We start from the raw sequence: 25381 nt of genomic DNA on the forward strand, positions 1-25381 counted from the left end.
TGGTAATATGAAATAGACCTGGGAGAGCATATAGTTAGACTAACTAGAGTTAGTCAGAGTAAAGAGAAAAAGGTCATTAGAGGGAAGGCACTAAATAACCTCATAGTGGGCTTAGTCCTGAAAAGGACTTAGCATATAATCATAAGCAAATTCTTTATAGGGGAATATAGCTTTGGGGTTTCTTAGGGAGATCAGAAAAGTAAAAGGGAAACTCAGTGGGAGGGAGCTAGATGGAATGCACCTGGTAGACCAGATCCCAGATCTGCCTAAAAGATATTCAATTCAATATCTCAGAAGGTTGTTTGAAGATACCCAGAAGTTGAAGGATGGACAGTGGGGGTTCCTAAAGAGTTCTTTCTAAGGTAGTCTAGGAATTATCTGCTAACAGCTTCTTCCTGACAGGTGAAGAGAATAAATCACATCAAGGTCAACTTAACTAAAGCTGCATTAAATGCTTGTTATTTGAAAGATGACCATGATAAGCACTGGAGATACAAAGATAAAAATGGACTAGACCCTGACTTCAAATTCTGCCTCTTGGGAACAAGTCTTATTTCTCTTCCACAGTGACAACCTCTTTGATATTTTAAGACTATTTTCATGTCTTCAACTGAGTCTTCTTTCTTCCAGGCTGAACCTCCTCAGTTACTTTGATTGATCTTCAAAACAGTATGTTGTTAAACTACCCTCAAAATCTTATTAGCTGTGTAATTCTGGGTAAGCCACTCATTTTCTGCCTCGATTTCCTCAACTATATAATGGAGACAATAAAAACACCCACCTTGCAGGAGTGTTGGGAGAACCAAATGAAATAATATTTGTGTTCAACACAGTACCTGGCACATGGTAGAAATGTATAAATGCTTATTTCCTTCCTTTTTAGGAGGTGCTCTAGCACAGAACACAGGGTAGGGGACAGGGTAATTATCCTCTTCCTTGTTATGGTCTTGGTGTCTCCTTAATTTAGTCTATGACAACTTCCATCGCTACCCTTTAGCACAGGCTGATTCCCATATCTGTAATAAACTCCCTCTTCACCTTTACCTTTTAGAATCTTTTCAAGGCTCAGATGAGCCTTCATAAAGCCATTCCCGATTCATTTCCTTTTCCCATTCCCAGCTCACTAGGTGTTTTTTCTCTTTTCCTTACATTATGATCTATATCTATATCTATATATATATCTATCTAGTTTTACTCTATTAGGATATGAACTAATTAGAGACTTCACATTGAGTAGGTAATTAGCCTTAAGTGCTCTGCTGTCTTAGATTCAAGTACACCTTTTCAGTGTTTCAGCCCTCTACAATACTTAATACAATTTGAACTGAATTAATGTATTTTGAGTTAGTAAACCACTGACACCCTCAAAACAAGGACACATGCACAAAGGAGTCTTAACAATGAAATATTACTAACTAGTATGCCAATGAACAAATCATAGAAGCAACTAATAGTTATGTAAAAGAAAATGATAATGATTGATAGTGTACTGCTTCTAGGGAAAATAGCAATAATTTTAAGGTCCCCTGACCTTAGATTACTTTTGTTCTAATTATCTGTCAATGATTCTAAAGTCTTCTGGCCTTAAAATAGTCTACAAACATTGCTGATTATAATAATCTGCTGGTCAGTGATAACCAAATTCCTAAGATCACTTCTCAGTTCTAATTCTAGGCCATAAAATTAGCATATCAATGACATGAAGGATTGGTTCCTTGCTAAATTCTTTTGGAATTTAGCCTGCTTCAATTGGTGTTACAATTACGATAAATTTTGCCTATTGACTTGGATATGGGTTCAAGTCTGCAAATTCTTTTGAGATATTTCTTCTACCTCCAACCTTTTGGGGTCCCTTATGAACCTCAATAATGATGATACAACATGCTAAAATTAGATCAGTAGCTTCATGTTACTTATTTGCTAGTTTTATGGCTTACAGGTAGGTCTGAGGGGAGGTCTATTCATATTGTCTCAGGAACTTTGTTCTTACTGACAACAGATTGTTTATGGCACAGACAGCAATGTTTGTAGAATTATGCTATAGTATCCCTAAGGCCAGGAGATTTTAGGATTATTAACAGACAGATTGTTAGAACAATAGCACTCCTAAGGTGTAGAGAGCCCATATTGAATAAGTCTATGAACAGCAAGAGTCTGGTCCAGATATTACTGGAGGCTTATTCTGTTAGAGTGAACTTTCCAAACTGTATTGGATCACCATCTCCCTGATAATTGTAAAGACATACTTAGTAAATTCAGGATGATCTTGATGGAGAATGCATGCACAGCAAAAAAGCATTTTAACTATACAATGAATGAAAGACATACTTGATGAAAATACATTAGTATTGAAATAGCCCAGGCAATAAAATTCAAGACAGCCGCAATGAGGAAGATTTAGAATTTATTTGGTACTGAGCTCTGGACGGAGTTCTAATCGAGAATTCCATGCTTTACAGAACTAAAGACAGCCTTATAAGCATTTCTGTTCAGCTTGTTACATTTTAATCTGTGATTCGCATTTTACATCAGGAGGGTGGGAACAGATATTTTAACATAGATAGGATCAGTTTCCAGTACCACCCAAGTACCACCCATCCGAAACAGATACCCTTAAGGGCATTGTTGAGCCAGCCTTTTGAAATACAAAAGAAATCCCCCAATCTAGCTGAGCAAACTTTCTTCTGCTGGCCTGAGGCGGAAAGGAGGGATTTGTCCATTTCAGTATGATAATTTCTGCTCTGTATTGGCAAATATCACAACTATTTACAATTCTGGTGATATTAATGAGCTTCGCAACTGTGCTATTTACAATTCTGTGTTGATAATCATCTTGGTAGTGACAGTTAAGGTAGCTATGGAAATGCCCTGTAGGCTAGTAATTTTGTAACACTAATCTAAAAGGTATATAAATGCTGATACTCAGATTAATAAATGAAGACTGCAAAGCATTATCTTCCTTCTGGTCTTGGGTATTCATTTCACTCTCTGCATTTGGTGGAGAATGAAACACTAAGCTGAACACTAAGGTCAGGGGGCCTCAGGATTACTGCTGTATTTCCCCTAGAAGACAAACCCCATCAGAATTATCTTTAGATACCATAGGAAATAATTTATTATTTTTTCCACAATAGTGTTTTATTTTTTCAAATACATGTAAAGATAGTTTTCAACTTTTTTTTTTTTTGTAAAAAAAAAGTTTTTGTAAAACTTTTTGTTTTAATTTTCTCCTCTCCCTCCCTTACCTCCTTCTCTCCTCAAAACAGCAAGCAATCTGATATAGGTTAAATATGTGCAGTCTTTTAAAACATATTTCAATATTTGTCATATTGTACAAGGAAAATCAGACCAAAGGGGAAAAAAACCATGAGAAAAGAAAAAGCAAAAAGATAAAAATACTATGCTTCAATCCATATTCAATCTCCATATATTTCTCTCTAGATGCAATTGGCATTTTCCATTCTAAGTTATAAGAAATAATTTAAAGGGGGAATTAACCAGATTTTTCTCGTCTCCCCTATATTTAATGGCAATTATTCTCTGAGTGATTTTGTGTTAAACTCAAAACTCAGTTATACTCAGCGAGTAAAGAAACAGGCTATAGGCACAGCACCTGCTTACTGAAGTGGCTGATGTAGCAAATGATGTGGCACCAAGTGCTGTGCTTTAGGAGAAGAATCAAGAAGAGGTTATAGACAAAATAAGAGGTAAAATAGGCACCAGGAATGGCAGATATGAAACAGAGTTGGGAGAGCAATAGGGTTACCAAGGAAAGTCCTTTAATGGAAGAATCCATTAAAGGAATATGCCATGACCTAAGCATGCTATTGACTAGCAGGTTAGATCCATAAAGGAGTTTAGCATACTAATCAGTTAGCTAGAGTAATGAAAAAGATGTCATTAGAGGGAAGACACTGTGAGAGGGAGAAAAAGAGTGCCTCAGATTGGGCTTAGTTTTGGAAAGAATTTAGCAAAGATCTTCAACCTGAGTAGATCTTTTATAGGGAAAATATAATCTTGGAAGTTCCTCAACGAAGTAAAGGTGGGAACTCAGAGGGAGAGACCAAGGAGTCAGATGGAGTGCACCTGGCAGATGAGGTCCTAGACCTGTCTAATGATATGCTTATCAATATTTCAAAGTGCTAAGGTGTGAGAAATGAAGGTGAGAGATACCCAAACACCAATTGGGTCTTCTGGCGAATTTGCAAACCCTAATGTCAAGGTTTGTGGCAAAAAATGGGTTTATTACACTGAGAAAACTACTTTCTCAGTGGGCAAAATCCTGTTAGGATTTTTGCAACGGTTTGGGCACACAGCCTTTGATTATATTGGGTTTTTTTGGCTGGAGCTAGGGACCAATCTCCAGATGAATTTGAGGGACTAATTTTCAACTCAATAAAGGGAAGTGATTATGCCCCAGGCCAAGATTTCCAATTGAATTGAATAAGGAGATTACTATCTGGGAGTTTCCCTTTTGAACAGGAGGATGGGGCCTCTCTCAGAGGAGTTTGAGATTTCTAACCCAGGACCTGGACCCTTACTCCAAAGATCACAGTTTACATCTAAAGATTATTTAAAGATGCACAGAGATTGGGGGGAAGACAAGGAAGGTTGATAAATGAGTTCCATACAATCACTCTGTATAAACAGGATAGTCTGGGAATTGGTTATACTTGATAATAGCTGCTTGGTCTTCTTCCCAGCAAGGGGAGAAAGCAAGTCTGCATCACTTACAACAGAAGGATTTATCGAAAGGTATTTTGTACACAGGAAAGGTCTCAGGAGGGCTGGAAATGGACATAAATGCTAAAATTCTTCTAAGACTGGATTTTAAAGTGAATCTTTACCACCTTTTTGAGCAGCACAAAGGTCAAAGGTCTCAAAGCAGATTTGTGTTTAGGAATGTTGTTAACACCCAAGGTTGTATGACAGCACAGCCAGTGGAGACCCTGGTACTAAATATGTTTCAGCAGCATTCCGACTTTATATAGGAAAGGTCTCATCTCTAATCTGCATCAGTTATGTTTTGATTTTTCAACTCTCAGGTGCTCTCAGGCAGTGATTGAATGGATGGGATGGTGAGTGATGGACCGCTCACTGCTTTTGGGATGCAGACATTTGTTACCTATAGCCCCAGAAATTATAAAAAAAAAAAAAAAAAAAAAAAGCCAAATGAAAATGACTTCATTCAGACCTAGAGGAGCATTATCTTAATTTTTTGTAAACAAGGAAAGATCTCAGCGGTTCTCAGCAGTAAAGCAAAATATCACAGGCAATAAATTGCCTAGGTAAGCAGAATGGGAAAAAACCCAGTAGGAAATGAGCCATCTTAATGTGTCTTTATATCCAAATGACTTTAATCATTGCCAAGGGGAATGACCTTGAGACATATTCTTTGAAAAGATAATAGGGCCTTTGTTTTTAAAGAGGTACAGCCTTGCCTAGATACAGTTTTAGCCAGTCAGGCCAATTCATTTAATGGGAAAGTATTGCAGTTTTAAAAGTACTAAACTATAGATATAGGCATGTATACATCAAGAAAAGGGACATAAACACTACAGAGACAACTATATACAGTGCATTAATGCAAAGTTTATTTGAGTAGAGAATCAGAAATGTTTACTATGTGGCCAGATTTTTGTCAATCATTCATGAGGCAAAAAACCCCATGATCTTGGACTTAAAGGACATTTTAAAATTCAGATGACCAGAAAGAAATAATAAAAGAGCAACGTAAGATTGGGCCTCTGTGGTATTGATAATAAATACTATAGGAGGCCAGAGAAAGAAGAAATCAGTGTAACCCAGAATCATTAGGACTGGTCTCATAGAGGATGATAAGATTTAGATTGAAGAATGATGGGGTGTGTGTGTGAGTGAATGTATACACTAGGAGGAAAAAAGTTGAGGCAAGAATAAGTTTGGTATGTGTGAAAGACAATAAAAAGACCAAACACAAGTGATTTAGAGGTCACTTAAAACAATAGCCCACTCAGTGCAGATCTAGACTATATATGTAGTTCTAAGGATAGACAGCTCATTTTTGGGTAGCTCATTACATCATTGGATACCTCTAGTCCTATAATGAGCTTCCTTTTCTTTTTGCTATTCTAAGTCAAAATCTGTTGCAATGTTCTGATGAGGTTTAGATTTAGGGAACCACAATGAAATTAAGGTCTCTGGTGATCAGGTAGTTAAATGACAAGGCCTAGTGGCAGGTTCGGGGTTCAGGGAACCAAATGGAGAGGTTTGGCTCCCCGTAACCCCTTGGGATTCAGCGCATGGGTAGGGAATTTGAGGAACTCCTTTCTGGTGCACCGAGGTTCTCTGTAAAGGAATCTACAGACCCAAAAACCTAGACTGATAAAAGAAGTTTATTATAGAAATTGGAAGTAAGGAAAAGGAAGTAAGGACAGAGAGGCATAAAGTCTGGTTAGGGAAATAGGTGAGGGTAAAGAGAGGATGGCACTGGAAAGAGTATTCCAGTGGACAGAAGCTCCTTGGGCCAAGCATGGTATAGCTGGCATGCCTAGAACCTCTGCAAAGAGAGGTTTTAATTTGGCTCTTTTTATAATGAGAGATTTAGCTGAAGGGGGCTCGTGGGTGGAGTCCCAAGTTGGCTCCTCACTGGGTTTCAGCTTGAGTTAGAATTTGAATTGAATTCAGTGAGTTTCAGGACTGACCCAGATGACAAGGTGAAACTGTTTGTCACTCAGGGCAAAGTCCCTCACTGTGGCAGAGTTGAAGGAGATTTTCTCCTTGAAGGATTTTCAGAATTTCAGGGTCCCCTCTGCAGTTCAACTTGAGTTTTTCTGAAGGGTCAAGCATAGCCAATCTAATTCACCTTCCAAATGCTAGCCCTTTGAATATATGATAACTGGGATTTTTTCTCCCAATCCCAGCCCATACTCTTTTAGATTAGGCATTCCAGTTTCTTAAACACCATTCTCTGGACTCCTTCTAAAATATAATGTCCAGAACTGAATACAGCTTTCTAGATGTAGTCTGATAAGGATTAAAGACAGTGGGATTCTTCTCATTTTCTGGATATTGTTTTTTCTATCAATGCAGTGTAAGATCACGTAACTTTTATTCCCAGCTACACAATTATCCAAGACTATGCTGAAGAATTTATGAGGAAAGATGCTATCCACACCTAGAGAATTAATTGTGTCTGAGTGCAGATTAAAGCTTAGTTTTCTTTTTTAACTTTAGTTTTTTTGAGGTTTTTTTTGGGGGAGGGGACCTATGTTTTCTTTCACAACATGACTTTTATGGAAATGTTTTGCACAGTTTCACATATGCTTTCTCAGCGGAGGATGGGGTATAGAAGGAAGAAAGGAGAGAATCTGAAACTCAAAGTTTTAAAAACTAGTGTAAAAATGTTTTACATGTAACGGGAAAAATAAAATATTAAATTGTAACAACAACAAAAAGATCATGTAGCTTTTTAGGTTCCCACATGATCTTTGTGAACTCAATCATCTTTTTTTTTTTTTTTTTTTTTTTGTAATGCCTCAGCTTCCTTGAATTATTATGCCCTTAATAAAATTATTATAGCCCCCCTCCCTTGTTCTTGAGGAATGGAGAAATTAGGAGGCCCTGAAATACCAGTGAGTCATAAACTTCCAGGGGGATTGTCTTAAGTGCCTGCTGGTTAAGTGACTTACCTAGGGTTACACAGCTAGGAAGTGTTAACTATCTGAGGTCAAATTTCAGCTCAGGTCTTCCTGACTTCAGGACCAGTCCTCTATCTACTGCACCACCTAGCTACCCCTCCACCCTCCTATCTTGACCCCCTTCTTGTCAGTACTAAGTTATGATCTTTTCCTGGAATTATGGCTTGTTCACTCACCCAGTATTCTCTCCCCTCTCCCCTTGCCTTTGTTTCCCTGGAGCTCTATAATATAAAGTATCTGGAATTAATTGCTTGTGGGCTGAACGCTTTGAGACAAGTTCCATGCCGCCAGCTGGGGAGGTGGAACATCTTTTGGACATGAGTCCTGTTTCACTGGCTAGCCCAAATTCTCCACAATGAAAATATTAAAAACCCAATCTCTGTCTTGCCTCAGTTTCTCTGGCATTACATTTTCACCCCAATCAGGTCTTTATCCACATTACAAAACTGATTTTCAGGGTTTTTTCCCCTCAATTTGCCTGCAGGAGAGAGTATATAATCCTTGGGATGGAAGGCTGAGATTTAGAGCTGTTGGAGGGTGGGGTGGCAGGTGGAAGACTGACCATACTTAGCACATTTCAGGGAGTTCATTGGTGACTTGTTCAATTTCTTTTTCTAAAATGGGACTATTTAAATAATTTAGTTCCTCTTCTGTTAAGCTGGGCAATTTATATTTTTATAACTATTCATCCATTTTAACTAGATTATCAGACTTGCTGGCATACAGTTGGGCAAAATAGTTTCTTTTTCATTAGTGGTAAGTTTATCCTTTTCATTTTTGTTGCTGATAATTTGTTTTTTTCTTTCTTTTTTCTAATCAAATTAACCAAAGATTTATTTATTTTTTTGATTTTTTCATAAAATCAACTCTTAATTTTATAAATTAGTTCAATAATTTTCTTAGTTTCAATTTTATTAATTTCTCTTTTGAGTTTAGCATGTCTCCAAGGCAAGGGAAGGATTCCCCAATAAAGTTAGAGCTGGTAGCAGTAGAATAGGGAGGAACAGCCTGGGTTCAGCAGCATCAGAGTTAATGACCCCAGCTTCTGGAACTATACTTAGGATCCAGTTTTTGTAGACATTGACGTTGGTATAGACTCCAGGCCTGTTGGGGCGCGCACAGCCTTCTCCCCAACTTACAACACCAGCTTGGAACCAGACTCCACTAATATTGCATACCAGTGGTCCTCCAGAATCACCCTGTAGAGGTGAGAGAAATAGTTAATCTGGACCATGGGAAAGTCTGGAGGGAAAGAGTTCAGTAGGGGACTTTGGACTTTTCAGGGCTGGGCTGGGACATGTAGAGAAAGAGAAAGAGGCACCAAATGGACTTGGGAGGCATGTTATGGTAACCTGGTTAGTTGTGATAGCTACAACAGAGAGATAGTACATTTGGAATCTTGGGAGTGGGAGAGGATTCCTGGAAGGAGTCCCAGTGAGCCATCTTACCTGGCAGGAATCCTTCTGGCCATTAGGGAAACCAGCACAAATCATATCAGACAGGACGATGGGCACCGAGGGAGAGACAGTTGAACCTTTGTGGTAGTACATGTCACAGACTTGGTGGCTGATGAGGGGCACCTCCAATTCTTGCAGGATGAAAGGCGGAGGGAGATCTTGGAGAAGAGAGAGGGAGAAAATGTTGCAGATAAGTGAACAAGTAGCTATCTGTGAGATGGGAGGAGAAAATAGCTAAGTAAAAGTAATATTGTGCTTGTACTTTCATAGACATGGATTCAAATTCTGACTCCCATTGAATACCTGGACAAATCACTTCATCTTTATAGGATTTGTTTTCCTTATTTGTGAAATAGGGGAGTCAGACTAAATGACCTCTGAGGTTCCTTTTTAGCCCTAAATCCATGTACAGTCTTAGGAACTATAGCTTTTCTCACAATAATCTTATTGTTTTGAGGTATTAATATAAGTTTTTATCATTATTTTGCAAATGAGGGAACTGAGACTCATAAAAGTGAAATGATTTACTCAAACCATACAGTTTTTTTTAGCCCAGGGCTCTTGCCACTATACCTTCTCTGGATAGTGAGTTATCTTTTACTTATCTGTACTTTAAGCTATGCATACATAATTTCTGTATGATTTTGTAGTATTTTTTTAAGGTTGTCATCTTTATTTTATTTTATTTTTCTTAATAGCTTTAAATTTTTCCAAATACATATAAAGATAGTTTTCAATTCACCCTTGCAAAACCTTGTGTTCCAAATTTTTCTTCTTCTCTCCTCTCCAGTCCCTTTCTATAGATAGCAAGCAATCTGATATAGGTTAAACATGAGTAATTCTTCTAAATGTATTTCCGCATTTATCATGCTGCACATGAAAAATCAGATCAAAAGGTGAAGGGAAAAAAGCCAAACAAACCATGAGATTAAAAAAAAAACCAACCCAAAAAACAACTAAGCAATCAAACAACCAAAAAGATGTCTTCCATTCAGTCTCCATAGTTCACTCTCTGGATGCTGATGACTCTTTCCATAACAAGCCTATTAGAATTTGCAATGTGTTTTTTACCTAGGTAGCAAATAGAATGCTGGACTTGAAATCTGGAAGAAATGATTTTGAATCCTTCCTTCAACATTTACTTAGCTGTGTGACCCTAGGCAAGGCACTTAAACCCCTCAGCCAGAATTTCCTTGTCTGTAAAATAGGAATTACAATAGGAAATGAGATGTTTGTTAATATTAGCTTTTATTATAGTGATGGCACATAGTAGATGCTTAATGTGAGCAACCTATTATAGAATTGTATTTCTATATAAGGACAGAGATTTAGAGAAAGGCCATGACTTATGTACAAAACAAGATATGGAGCCACTGAATTGATAAACTGCTAAAAATCAACCCAAAACAGAAGTGAGTGAAAAGTAATTGCAAGCACTGGCATACTTCTCACATTGAGATTCATTCAAGGTTCAATTCATGTACTACATTCCATAGAACACCTACGCTGATTTTTCTAATTAACATTTTCACTGACTCCATTCCCTTGCCCCACCCTCACTTCTATTCCATTTAGTTTGTATATGCTTATACTTACTTATCAGTATACTCACCGAGGGCATGGACTAGTTCACATGTTTATTTTGGCATTTCTTGTGTCTAATACTATGTCTGGCATGCAGGAAACCCTTAATACTTATTTCAATGAATTGAATCCTCAAATTATAAGGGAAAAGAGAATAATGTGAAACATCTTGAAAAGTAGATCAGAACCTGTTTGTGAATGTTATTAAATTAAATGCCATATAAAGACACTCATATTTTATCCTAGGGGTAATGGGAAGTTCCTGAAGCCCTTTGAGCAGGGGATTGGTCATGGTTAGAATCTCACTCGAGGAATATCAATATTTGGCAGTTGTGTAGAGGACAGATTAGAGAGAATAGGGATTGGAGATGGGAAGATAATTTAGGAAACTAACACAGTGGTCTAAGTAAGAGATAATGGAGCCCTAAACTAGAGTGATTGTGGAGAGAAGGAGAAGGAGAAAGAAGATATTTTAGAGGTTAGAATCTACAAGTTTTAGCAACTGATTTTTTATGGGAATTAGGAAAAGTAAAAAAGTCAAGGATGACTTCACATTTGAAAACCTAGGTTAGAACTGGGCTGATCTTCATGGAAATAGAGATGTTAGGAGATTTCAGGGATTTGGGGGAAGTAGAAGATGGGAAGGGAAAGGAAAGGGCTAGAGAAAAAAGAATGAGTTCCACTTGAGACAAGCTGAGTTTGCAATCCAAATGGCATAGCTAAGTGAAGATGTCCATCAGGTAGCTGGAAACTCAGTATCAGAACTCAGAAAAGAAATAAGGGTTACATAGAAGGATCTGGAAGTCATCTATGTAGAGATGATTGAACTCATGGCATCTGATGAGATAACCAAGAGAGAACAGATAGAAAGAGAAAGCATTCAGTCAATAAACATTTAAGTGTCTACTGTGTCTCAGGTACTGTCCTAAGCTCTGAGGATACCAAAGAAAGGCAAAAGACAATCCCTGCCCTTGATGTGAGAACCCTGAAACTGAAGGGGGACCCCAAAACTCTCTCTCTGAAACTCCTTCAAGGAGATAGTCTCTTTGAATTCTTGCCTTTGTAAAAGACCTGCCTAAGGGAAACAGGATAAGTAGCTTCATTCTGTTATCCTGAGAGAATACCACCACCCCCATTGATAATACTCACTACTGATTACACTCTCTATTGAGTTGAAAATTAGTCTATTCCAAGATTCAGTTCCAAGATTTTCTATTTTGATTTCAACTTAAACTGCTCCCAGCTCCCACCAAGAACTGCCCATATAACAAGTTTCCTTCAACCCAACTCCTGGCAGAGAACCTAACATGCCATGCCAAGGAATCTCTTTCTCCCCTTGGCATAGCTGCAATCCTCTGCCTGCTGAAATGATATTCTCTTTCAGGGTTACTCTCTCTTTATCTGTCTCACCTATTTCCCTAATAAGACCTTATTCATCTCTCTGTTGGGATTTCTCTGCTAGAAACCTTCTCTGCTAGATCTTTAATAATAAACTTCTTTTGCCAGTTTAACTTTTTGAGTTCTTAAATTCATTTATGAAGGACCTGCATCATCAGAAGGGAGCTCATCATTTGGCTCCCTGACAGAGAATCAAGGAGAGCTGAACCTCATCATTTGGCTCCCTGACTGAGAATTGAGGGGAGCCGAACCTCATCATTTGGCTCCCTGACTGAGAATTGAGGGAGCTGAAACTCATCATTTGGCTCCAACCAGGAATTGAAGGGAGCTAGACCTCATGGCAGGAGACCTTTCCAATTGTCTACTGGAAGAAAAAAGAAGAGCACCCAGAAAAGACTTGGGTGACACTCATGCTTAGGAGTCAGTATATGAAGTATTCTGCAAAGGAGCCTGGGAAGGATTAGCAGATAAAAAGCACTATTATTGGTGGAGTTGTGAACTGATCCAACCATTCTGGAGAACAATTTGGAACTATGCCCAAAGGGCAATTAAACTGTTCACACTCTTTGAATCAGCAATGCCACTAGTAAGTCTATATCCCAAAGAGATCATAAAAACTGGAAAAGGTCCCACATGTGCAAAAATGTTTATAGCAGTCCTTTTCGTGGTGGCAAAGAACTGGAAATTGAGGGGATGCTCACCGATTGGGAAATGGCTGGACAGGTTGTGGTATATGAATGAATGGAATACTATTGTTCTATAAAAAATGATGAGCAGGCTGATTTTGGAAAAACTTGGAAAGACTTATATGAACTAATGCTGAGCAGAACCTGTAGGACATTGTACACAGTAACAACATTGTAATGATCAACTTTGAAAGACTTAGTTTTTCTTATCAATACAATGATCTAAGACGATTACAAAAGATTCATGATGGATAATGCCATCTGCATCCAGAAAGAGAACTAAGAAATCTAAATGCACATCAAAGAGTGCCATTTTTGCATGGTTTTTCCTTTTTGTTCAGATTCTTCTTTTACAACATGACTAATGTAGAAATATAATCAATATTATTGTACATGTATAATCTATATCAGATCATTTGCCATCTTGGGGAGGAAGAAAAAAATGAAAAGCAAAATGTTTTAAAAGTAAATATTGAAAACTAACAAATTTAAAAAGAAAAAAAAGTTCCTAGAAATGGATGGGATCAAGTACTCAGAAGAGATGACATGGAGATGGCTACCTCATCCTTCATGTCTGCAAAACAGTGCTTAGATGGGTTCTCCCTGCTCCCTGCTTAGGTCTAGCTTTGCCATTAGCTAACCTGTGATTTTGTACAAGTCCTTTCCTCCTACTCTTCTTTTTCCCCCCTTTGTTTTTTCACTTGTAAAGTGAAAAAGGTGGACTAGACAGCTGTGATTTTAAGTGCTTTGACTATAAAGAACTTCCTTTTTAATTCCAATTGGACCCCAGGGCACACTTATAGTAAACAGAAATATTTTTATCAGGACTTTGTAGAATCATAAGTCTTTAGAGTCCAAAAAGACCTTTTAGATCAGAGGTATCAAACTTACTGCCATAGGCTGCAAGAGACCAACAAAACTGGCTAAACCAGATTAAAGTGTAATTGGGAAATGTTTCACAAAATATACAATGCAACATAGGAACTGTCAATTTGTAGTTTTCTAAGTCAGTATAAAACCTGCAGGGATCTATTTCTAGTTGAGTTGGACATCACTAGTTTAGACCAGGTAATCCAGTTTAAGTCAGGGAGTGAGGAAAATTTCTCACAGATGTGAAGGACCCTTTGTGGTTTATCTGCTTGGCAGGGCAGCTTTAACTGGCTTCTGATGACATTGTGTATATTCACTGTGTAAAGATTTTCTCTCTTTGAGATGAGAAGAGCACTGTGTTTATATTTTCTCATCTTTTCTTTGGTGAGGCAGTGCAGTATAGTGAGAAGAACATTAGGTCTTAGAGTCAGCAATTTTGGGCTCTGGTCCTGACTCTGACATTTATTAGTTATGTCATCCTGGATAAGTCACCTCCTTTCTCAGTTTTCTTCATCTGTAAGCCAGGCAGACTAACTCTTGGATGACTTACCTCATGGACTTCAGAGGAAAGTTCTCTTTCCTCTGCTTTCTTATGGTACAAGGCTATAAGAAAATGAATTTTTAGTGTAGATTACTTCAAAATTTATATATTCATTGTCCCATAAATAAACTCTCAAAAATGAACTTAAGGTCTGAAGGGTGTGAATACTATGAAAAGAAATAAAAGAAGAAACCGAAGATTGGAAATATGGCACAAGAGCAGCGTAGGTAGCAGGAGAAGGGGATAAGGAACTAGAGATTGGACCCAGCAGAGCCAAGCAAATTCAGGTGCAAGGGAAGTCAGGAAGCTGAGTGCTTCAAGTTCCAACAAGCACTAAAGGGTTCAAAAATAGTGAAAGGTGAGTTCTAGATATTAAGGACAAAAGTTTTCTGGATTAGTTTAAGATGGAAGTGGATTCCCCTGGAAGCTGCATGAGGCCAGAAGGCCTAAGATCCAGAGCTCTATTGTTTCACCTGGGAGGAAACTGCAGTGCTACCTGAAAGACTGGGAGCCTGAGAAAGTAGAAAAATTATTTTTACATAGACTCAACTCCCTGGGCCCACTCTTACTTTGGTTTTCCCCAATATGTCCCCAGCCAGTCACCCAGCACAGATTCCCATCGAATATTTGTTTTGCAGTGTCTGGGAGGCAGATGGGGAGTATGAGGTTGTTGAAGTTGACTGGTGAATCCATTTGAACCAAAGCAATGTCCCCATATCCATATTTTTCGTAGCTGGGGTGTTGGACGATCTGGACCACTGTTCGAATCTGTACACCATCATCATTATTCGGGTAAGATGACATCGAGCCCAGTACTAATGAGTAATCTGAGGGAGGCAGCAAGCTAGGGGAAAAAAGAGGGAAAGAAAGGATAGTTTGGGACGATTGAGAGAATGTGTGAGTGTGAGTATGTGTTCTTGAGTGGCTGCATATGTGGGTTTGCATGTGTGTGTGTGTGTGTGTGTGTGTGTGTGTGTGTGTGTGTGTGTGTTGGAGTTGGTGGGGAGAAGCATCACGGGGAAATCTAATTTTGGAAACATTTTTAAGGCTTAGGTCATAAGTGAATTTCTCAGGTTTGGGCTGAGGGCATGGTCAATATAAATTAATTGTCTGGGGCAGGAAATGCAGAACAGTAGAACTTTGAGTCTGGAAGCTTCTTCATAAGGACAAGAATTTCTCCAAAGAACAATTTGTCTAACAGCAATGATGTAGTAAAGATAAATACTTGAAAGAATTAGTAACTGACTGGTGTAAAGTGTCCTCTACATGTTAGCTACTACTGTTATTGTTTATGAAACACTAGAATTACTAACTTCATATAACTCTTTGAGATTTGTCATCTTAAACATAAAGTAAGTTACTATTATTCTTATTGTTTATATAGCAATATAATAACTAACATGTAGTGCTTTAAGTATGCTATATATACTTATATGTAATATAAGTACTTATATTAAATAAATAAGTATTTAATATACTTAATAAGTATATTTAGCAAATATAGTCAAAGCATGTAAATGGCTTTATATGTATTATCTCATTTGATTCTCACAACAACTCTGGGAAGTAAGTGCTATTATTATCCCCATTTTACTGATGAAAAAACTGAGGCAGACAGAGGTTAAGTGATACATCCAGTGTCACTTCACAGCCAGTAAGTAGCTGAGACCAGATTAGAATTCAGGTCTTTCTGATTCAAAGTACAATGCTCTTATCCACTAACCTATTTCACCTTGTCCTGGGATGTGCTTCTTCCTTTTCAGTGGTTGCATTCCACATGAGTTTTCCCTTTCCCCCCATATATCCCTGCCCTTCAATCTTCCCTGTTCTCCCCAGCACTTGGTGCAAAAATTCCTAGTTATAGTTCTGAATGGATAGCACTAAGGTCCCTTTCAACTTTGAGATCCAGTGATTTGATGAATCTATGACTAAGCTAAGCAATATAAGGTCAGGCTGGTTTTTAAAATTCTTCTTTTTATTATTTTATTGAAGACTGAACTTTATTTGAAAGAAAGACTGAATGAGTCTAGAATCTCACATAGATCCTCATAGAAGGATACAATTTTAAGGCTAGCATAATAACTGGAATTCACATATGTTGGAAAGTTTGTGAATGTTTTACCTCTCTCTCTCTCTCTCTCTCTCTCTCTCTCTCTCTCTCTCTCTCTCTCTCTCTCTATATATATATATACACTTAAATATGTATATGCTCCCACAACAATTTTATGAGATAGATGCTATTATTTCTCTAATGTAATAGATGAGGAAGCTGAAAGTCAATTTGCTTTCTGATCAGACACTAAGTTGTTTTGATCCTAGCACAGATTTATCAGTAGTAATCCATAGTATTTCTAGTTATTAAAGTAGAATACTTTGTTAAGGGCTTTGCCAACCATAAATAACTAGCTATATCATAAACCATCATCATTGTCATTTCTGTGAAATATAGTCAAATATCAGTATATTAATACATTACTTAATTACTAACATTTCCATATCACTTTTTATAGAGTTACAAAAGGACTTTTCAAAACAGCTCTCTGAAGGAGGCAATGCAAGTATTTTTAAATTGTTTTTTCTTACAAGTAAGAAAACTGAAATGCTAGAAAGCTTGATGACTTTAGGATAATAGACTTAATAAGCATTGGAACTGGGAAGTCTCTCTGACATCATCAGTCAATCAATAAACATTTAATAAGTGCCTACAAAGTGTCAGTTACTCCTAAGCCAAAAGCTAGTAATACAAAGAATGGCAAAATACAGTCCTTCCTCTCAGTAAGCTCACACTATTTGTCTGACAAAATATACATATGATAATTTGAGGATAATCAGCAGAAGGAAGGCAATAGGGAATCCTCTACAGCAAGCTGTCTCATAAATACAAAAGAAGAAAACTATAAAGAGAGAGCTTAAAGAGTGATTGTGATATGGAGATGCTTTATTTTACAAAGTTAGGTAACAATGTAAGAAAAAACACACAAATTGTATGCAAGATTAGGAGGGTACTTTTCTTTCCCTCAAAACAACAGCAACATGGAAAAAAAGAAATGAAACTGTCATGAGAGAGAGATGATGAAAGAATTGTAAAGCTGAGTTTTTTTTTTTTTTAAAGGTCCAGAAATTGTGTCTTCTGACTTCTTTTTAGCTATGTGAAGACACACCTGAATTAATCAGGGGAAACCTGTTGCTAGAATGCAACATGCTACTTTCCTGTAGGAATTCTCTGTAAATGCTCCCTTTATTCTTCTGTCTTTCAGAGTCCTTCACTTCTTACAGAGTTCAGTCAAGGTTAGGAATTTGCCGGAACCAGCTCTGACCAGTTTGTGAGAATCAGCAACTGTTAATTTATTTATAAGTTGATTGTCTAGACTTAAGGAAGTGTTAATATTGCAGAATAAATTTAAAAGTGTGCATAATTTCTCACTCTTCCCACCCCCACCTAGCCCAGTTAAACATTTATCAGCAAACTTTGTATTGCTCTACAAAAATTACTTGAGTTTAGCAGGTTTGAAGAAAAAATACAACTCGGGAATGAAGTCATCACTAGATTGGAGGTGTGGTGAATGTTTTCAGACCAGTCAGTCAATAAGTAATTATTAAATTCCTACTATATTCCATGATGAGGAAATGAAGAGTTGGACATGACTGGATAGCTAACATTCTATGCTCTTTGTTAAGCACTGAAGATACAAAGAATTGGGCAAAAGGCAGTTCCTGTTCCCAAGGAGCTCACAGTGTAACAGGGGAGACAACATGCAAACAACTATGTAAAAACAAACCTATATGCAGAGTAAATTGGTGATAATCAAGAGGGAAAGCACTCACATTAAGGGAGATTGGGAAAATAACTTATGAAACTCAAGCAATGGAAAGTTGGTGTACCTAGCTTGTAGCTCATTATTGCCTTTGGTCATCTCAGCAAATGATTTTGCAGACCTTATACAGCCTGTGGGTCATGCATTCCCCACCCTAGCTATAGAAGGTGGGATTTTAGTTCTGGAGTTTAAGCATTGATGGCTAGAGGTATGGTAGAGGGCTGAAATTCTGAAAAGGTGTACTTGAATCAGACAAGAGAGCACTTAAGGCTAATTACCTGTTTGATGTGAGATAATGGTTCTATATACATATATTTAGATGAGATGGTGATGTGATGGCTCTCCTCACCATTGGTGCTTGCAGAATGTGTCGTGGTGAGGTAATTGTAGGCTAGGATTGGAGGGAGGTCAGAGTCGCTCTGCGGCAGAATGAGGAGAAGAGAGACTTCAGGCTCCCGACTCCAGAGCACAGGACTCACCTTTGGCAGCTTGTCTGCCTCCTTCACTTCTCCCCCTAAAGACCAAGCACTCTGATCCTGACTCTGACTGGTCCTGAGGCCCTCTAGAGAGCTAGCTCAGACATTATAAGGTATATACTTTTAACACATGCATTTTTTCTTTTTTGCTTTCCTTGCCCATACTACCCAGACCCCTAGAGACATGTACTACAAGATGAGCCATGGGGAAAAAAAGAAGTCAGAGGAATGAAACAGGAAAATCAGTGTCTAGTTGACTAGTTTTTCCCTTGATCTAGCTGTAGGCCATGAAGTGCTGGGGCAGGAGCAGGAGTTTGAGACAGGGTTGCTGTTGAGGAAGTATTGCTGAGAGAGTTGAAAAGAGAAATTGTAGGAAGGTATGGGAGGGATGATGAAGCTAATAGACTGGCCTTCTTCCTTTTAAAGTAGAACCTCCCACAAGTAGCAGAGGGGAAGGGAATGGGAAGGGAATGATGGAAGAAAGCAAATTCTCGGTGGCAATTAATTAATTAATTAACCTGGGTCCCCAGAGACTGGGAAAGCTTCTCCCTCAGCCTCTCAGTTGAAAAGCTCTAGATTCTGGATAGCCCCACTGTAAAGAAGGCTGCTATATATATTCTTGGCACATCCATATGTAGTCTTATGTGAATGTTGAACCTATCCTGCTTGGATCCAGGGGTTCTCAGTCTAGGATTATTCTTATTCTGGATATGAGGAGAAATAGCCAAGATCCTCTTTATTTCTCAGTACTCAGCCTAAAATACTTCTCTTCCTCCAGCCCAGCATGGATACTCACCTCTTCATACAGTGGGCAGCTGTTAGCACCCAGGTTGTAGAAATGAGTGAGCCACCACACACAGCTACACCATTCTCAAGAAGACTGACTTGCCATGGCCACTGCCCTGGCTGGGCATCCTGTCCTGAGACAATTCGGCTTTTGGATTGGGGGCGTCCACACACTGCAGAAAGAGAGTAGACAGACAGTTCAGTCAAGTTTGGTTGCCTTTGACTTTCCCTCTTCTCTGAGCACTCAGATGTCCATCGGTCCCTGGATTTCTCCCATTCCACTTTCACAGCCCAGATCCCCAGTTCTTCTTCCAGTTTAATCTCTTCCTTCTCTCCCCAGGCTTCCCACTCAGTAAATGTCCTACCTGATGACATGGTTTTCTCAGTAGCATTCAGAAAAGAGGAAGAAGTAAAGTTCCTCCCTGTGAGGGGTTCACTCAGCACCCCCAGCAAGAGGGGCAGCAGCAGGAGAACTTCATTGCATGAACCCATTCTTAGGTGTTAATACTTTCTTATGTTAAGTTATATGTTAGGCTTCCAGGGCAAGAGTTTAGGGAAATGACATCTGTTGATTGCTCCACCTTTATTGGTCAGGGTGGAGATAAGTTGGATTCTTGGCCTTTACTGCTATAAAATCATAAAATCTAAGACAGACTAATAGGCGCTCAATGTTTTTTGAGGAAGAAAGGAAAAAAATATATAAATTTAACTTAAAAATTTCCAATTATTTAAAAAATGTATTCTATTTGGTAACCACCAGTAAAAACATTTAAATACACAGGTGTAACAGGGTTTGGGTCAACACTCCCTCTCTTCCTCTGTGTTTAGGCTCTGTGGGGTCATCACCTTTCTCTCTATTTGCTATTGCCTTGTTTTTCCTTATTCGTTCTCATCTTAGGTTCTAAAGCTATCACAGTATCATGTTCTGATATTTCCTCATTAATACTAACATTGTACCATCTCTCTCAAGAATAATACTTGAAATCAGTGAGAAATTTAATATTTTAAAAGAGTATGGTTAACAGTGACTTTAGCTTTTTTTCTTTCTTTCTAAAGGCATCTATCTACTCCAGCAATCACCACAATGGTTTAGACATCCTAAATAACTTCAAGTGAAATCTGATAACGGACACATCCAGAAAATACAGAGTTGAGTTGAACTGATTCTGGGGCTCTCATTGCCCCATCTTCTGATCACTGCTAGAGTCTTGAGGAAGAAATGTGCCCAATGCCAAGGAACAAAACAGAGAGCACTGCAGGATCATGTTGTAAGGATTTTGCACGGGAACCAGTAGGCAGAAGGTGGTACCCATTAGATATTGCTCAGGGTGTCCATTCCAGGAAGGATTCTGCCCTCCAACAACTCTAGACTGGCACCACCCCAGAGCTCACATGGTTGACTTTGTCCTCAGTATTCCATTTGGCACAGCAAATGGAAAAGTGTTCCCATCACCTATGATAATGATGCAGATGTAGCCTCTGCCACCATATCGATTAGCTACCCTGAGCAAAGGCTTTCCACTCAAATACTCCAATGGGTCTGTTTGACACAACCTGTTTGTCCTGGGCCATAGCTTCTGTGTACTTCTGTCTGCTCTTGGAGTCACAATTCAAACCCATCCAACCAACAGGGATGCCCAGAGGCTAATGTGACTTGATGTGTCTTGGCATTCCCATCACATTTGAACTCTGTGATGAATTTAACAAGCAAAGGGATCTTTGATACCATTCTTCTCAGCCTTGGCCATCAAGTCTTTGACAATCTTGTTCCCCTCTTCATTAAGAAGAGAAGTTTCAATCTCCATATTGTTGAGCACTTGAGGAAAGTGAAACCCATCCCACCACCAATAATCATCTCAATGACTGTCTAGCATATTATTGATAACTGTATTTTGTTGGTGACTTTAGCTCCACCCAAGCTGGATAAGAGATTCCCTGGCTTCTCCAAGGTCTTGGCAAAATAAATCAGATCTTTTTCATAAAGAAGCCACATGTCTTTTGGGTCAGATTTACACCCACCATGAAACTGTGGATATAGTGAACAAAAGCATCATTGACATAGATGTTCCCCAGCTTGGAGCTTGGAAGCTTCTACTTTGATCTTATTCCTAGAAGCATCTTTGCCTTTTTCTTCCTGCACTACATGGAAGCAAAGTTTCTTCAGCAAAATGACAGAACTGCTAGGTGGTTTAACCCAGGCTTCCTCCACTTCTGGACCCACAAAACCCTTCAGGAGCAGAATGTTTTTGCCCAGCAAAGATTTGAGCTCTGTAGCCACGGACTCCAAGGAGAATTTTTCAGGCATAGGAATACCATCAGGTCAGCCTAAGAGGCTCATCAGAACAACAGTCTTGGCTCCAGTATCCAAGCAGTAATTGATGCAAGAAGGAGCAGCTTTGATTCTCTGGTTGTTGGTTATCTCTTTGTTTTTCATGGGAATATTAAAACCCACCCTCATGGATAACCTTTCCCTTTTTTTCCTTCCCTTTCGAAGGTCAGTTAGTTGGAAAGAGACATGTTGGTGGTGAAGAGATCAGGTGCTCTGTGTCTGAAAATGTGGCTGTGATTGGAGCATAGGCTCCTGAGGTAAGAACTGTTCTTGCTCACCAACATCAGTGTATAAAAAACCCTCCTTTTCTCATAAGCAACTGCTTATTTTTCTGTCTCTGTCTCACACTCTTCCTTAAATCTCATAATCTAGATTTAAATAAACATCAAGGTTATTAGCTATATATCCAATTTTAGGGGTATAACAACCAATACAATAAAGGAATGTGAAAGATTACAGCTAGAGTCACACTAAACATTATTATAATTTCTGGCATCATTCAATTCTGCTTCTAATTGTTATGCCACAGTTCTTGTCCTGACTCAGTTTCTCTAATTATCCTGACCCAGTCCTGACTCAGTTTCTCTAATTGTTCTGCTTCAGTTTATAATTGTCAGCTCAAAGCTCAGTCCTGCAAAACCTCCCTTCCCCTTTATCAGAATATTTGATAAGGATAAAAGATCTTATGTTTTAGAATATCAGAATGCCTCTCCCCATCCCAAGCTACCGGAATGTTAGATATACTGTCTTATCAAGATGCCACTCCCCATGTCCGGGGTGCCTCCCCTTGATTATGTCATCCCCATCTCCAGTGGCTCACCCCACCCTGTCAGAGTCTCTGTTCCTGCTCTCAGCTCCTGACTCTGCCCCTTTCTCAATCTACCCCTGAATCTGAGCCATGTGTATATAGGTCATTGAGAACTCAGATTGTTGGCTGGATTCTTGGAGATGCTAGTCTTATTCAGCCCTGGAACCAAACCATGGATCCATCTACTCCCAGTAAATCTCTTCCTTTTAAATAAAATATTAAGTACTCTCTAATCTCTATCTTGCCTCAGTTTCTCCGGCATTACACTAAAGTCTTTCAAGAATCTTTTTTTGTAAAGTCCCTTCACAAGATAACCGTTACAACTATTGTCTTAGTTCTTTCCTCTGACTTACCACCGTCTTACTCAAGACATTAGTGCTAACTCTGGGGTGTGTAGGATATTCTGGGAGACTAGTACTTTTGGTCTGAGCACTTGGTGAGCTCTTTTTAAGGGCTGCTCATTCACTTTTGGTGATTACCTTTATCTAGTTTTCACCAGTGGCTCCAAGAAACTGTAGTATGTACAAATCTGGTAAAATCATTTTAGTAGATAGGCTAAACCAGGTTGAAGATAACCAACTGGTGTCAGTGAATTAGGAGTATAGCTATACCAAGATGGGAAGACTTCACTTGGAGGAAAAGGTGAGATGAGAACACTTTGTTCCAGTGGCCATGAAGGTGGCTGAAGCAGGTGCTGTGGAGAGCTTTAGATTTTGGTCAGACATTGAAGATCATCTATTGCATCCTTGGAACATCACTAGTCATCCCTACTTATGTCATTGGATTTCAAAGAAAGAGTGATTGTAATGAATTGTATTGTATAAATTGTAAACAATTCATGTGCAAGTCAAGACATCACCTTGTGATGTCATTGATCCTCTTTGAAAACAAAAGAGAAACAATAACAGTAGTAACTTTACAGAATAATAGTTCAACTGTTATTTCCTGAGTACCATTATTTTTTAAAGCTACATCCACAGACTGTGGGATAGGCAATTGAAACTGGTGTTATAGAAACAAAAATTGAAAGTGTTCATGTTGTTTACATTATTTACTGTGTTTTTAAATGTACTTAATCCATTCCATATTTTGGTATGATGATTTTAGAAAGGCAAATGCATTCCTCTTCTCTTTTCTTTTTATTCTTCATTTAAAATCAGCAAGACACAAGTGACTTACTCTCGGGACTTTAATTAGACTCCTTCTGTGATCCCTGATGGTGGGTGATAGGTTCACAGGGGAGATTCTCTCTCTCTCTCTCTCTCTCTTTCACATCACCACTCCATACTGGAATATAAATAGTTTATCCTTGTTTAATTCTTTATTATTATATGTTCACATTTATTATTTTGTATTTCTCTTAACTCTTGTGTTTGAATGTCATAGTTTCTACATGCCTCAGATCTTTTTATCAGGGATGCTAGGAACTCATCCATTTCATTAAAATTCCATTTTCCTCCTTTGGATTATATTCAATTTTTTTCTGGGTAAGTAATTCTTGACTGCAGGCCTATATCTTTTGCTTCCTAGTGTATGGTATTACTAGCTCTCTGCATTTTTATTATGGTAGTTGCTTAATCATTTGTGTGAAACTGATTGTGACTCCTCAGAATTTGAATTCTTTTTCTCCCTGGCTGCTTGCTGTATTTTTTCTTTGATCTGAATACTCTATATTTTGGTTATCTTATTCCTGGGAGTTTGGGATATTTGCATATCTGAAATTGTTGATATTTCTCCTAGCACCTTTTTCTGACTTTTAATTCATCTGATCTGATTTCACATGATATACCATCCAAATAAGTTAAATAAATTGACAATATACAGCTGATGGTAACTGTAGTCATGAGATTAAAAGACACTTTCTCCTTGGAACGAAAATTATGATGAATCTGGACAGCATACTAAAAACCAGAGATATTACCTTGCCAACAAAGGTCTGTAGAGTCAAAGCTATAATTTTTCCTGTAGCAATGTATGGCAGTGAGAGTTGGATTATAAGGAAAGCCCCATGGCATATACATATGCACAAGAGAAAAAGAGAAAAAAAATCTGATCATAAAGTTTTCTTTAGCATACCATAGATCAGTCCACTGATAGGCACATTTTAGGTTATTCTTTATAGCTAAGTCTAAAAGAATCTCCTGGTAAAAAAAAAAAAAAGGAAAATTGAGCACCACAAAATTGATACTTTTGTATTGTGGTATTGGAGAAGACTTTTGTGAACCTTTTGGATAGCAAGGAGATCAAATCAGTCAATACTTAAATTCATTCATACTATTCATTGGAAGGTCAAATACTGAAGCTGAAGCTTAAATACTTAGGCAACATAAGAAGAAGATGGGACTCATTGAAAAAGACTATGATATTGGGAAAGATTGAAGGCAAAGGAAAAGGGGTTGGCAGAGGATGAGCTAGATGTACAATATCATGGAAACAGTGAACATGAACTTGGACAGACTTTGAGAGAGAACATCTGCTGTGCTGTGGTCCATGGGGTCACAGAGGTGGACCTGACTGAACAATAACATCAACAACAACACAAATATCTATATCATATTTCCTTGGAATATTGATTCTTATTTGTGACCACATAGGCAAAAATCGAATGAACACAAAATGAAATATTTGAACTAACCACCAAGTGACATCCTCAAGGCAACCTTCATGGTACTAGCCACTCTTTAACAGGGTGCAATTTTCCTTCTGACCACTAGAGAGAACTAAAACTTTAAAAATGTAAAATCCTAGGACCATGGCAGAAGGCATTTTGCCCTGTGACTAAGAAGTGTTTTAAACCCTTTGCTCCTCTAATTCCTTGGCTTAGAAGATGAAATATAAAATCATTCACATGCAATATTTCATAAATTCATCAAGGTTGTCTTGCATTTTCTCTTATTTTCCATTAAGATTCATAAATTCTCATCTGCTACATAAAATTGGAATTGACAGGAT

General features: G+C 38.2%; 1 protein-coding gene and 1 pseudogene across 1 annotated transcript; both read right to left on the reverse strand.

Annotated features, from left to right (window-relative positions):
* Window positions 1–2387: 2387 nt before the first annotated feature.
* On the reverse strand, window positions 2388–19839 carry LOC127542671 (serine protease 27-like). The gene is made up of 5 exons (XM_051968431.1): window positions 19658–19839; window positions 19303–19465; window positions 14785–15059; window positions 9128–9294; window positions 2388–8878 (listed from the first exon to the last, which is right to left on the reverse strand). Exons 1-5 carry the CDS (start codon window positions 19782–19784, stop codon window positions 8612–8614), a joined length of 999 nt encoding a protein of 332 aa, XP_051824391.1. The 5' UTR covers window positions 19785–19839; the 3' UTR covers window positions 2388–8611.
* A 765-nt stretch (window positions 19840–20604) lies between these two features.
* On the reverse strand, window positions 20605–21809 carry LOC127559760 (phosphoglycerate kinase 1-like; annotated as a pseudogene).
* Window positions 21810–25381: the final 3572 nt, after the last annotated feature.

The sequence above is a fragment of the Antechinus flavipes genome, chromosome 1 (assembly GCF_016432865.1).
Source record: "Antechinus flavipes isolate AdamAnt ecotype Samford, QLD, Australia chromosome 1, AdamAnt_v2, whole genome shotgun sequence".
In the NCBI taxonomy this organism is placed as follows: Eukaryota; Metazoa; Chordata; class Mammalia; order Dasyuromorphia; family Dasyuridae; genus Antechinus; species Antechinus flavipes.

Coding starts and splice junctions, on each gene's coding strand:
- LOC127542671 (XM_051968431.1), bottom strand. CDS start 19,784: ATGGGTTCATGCAATGAAGTTCTCCTGCTGCTGCCCCTCTTGCTGGGG. Junction 19,466..19,657: donor TGAGAAAACCATGTCATCAG/GTAGGACATTTA, acceptor CTCTTTCTGCAG/TGTGTGGACGCCCCCAATCC. Junction 8,879..9,127: donor GCCAGAAGGATTCCTGCCAG/GTAAGATGGCTC, acceptor TCACCTCTACAG/GGTGATTCTGGAGGACCACT.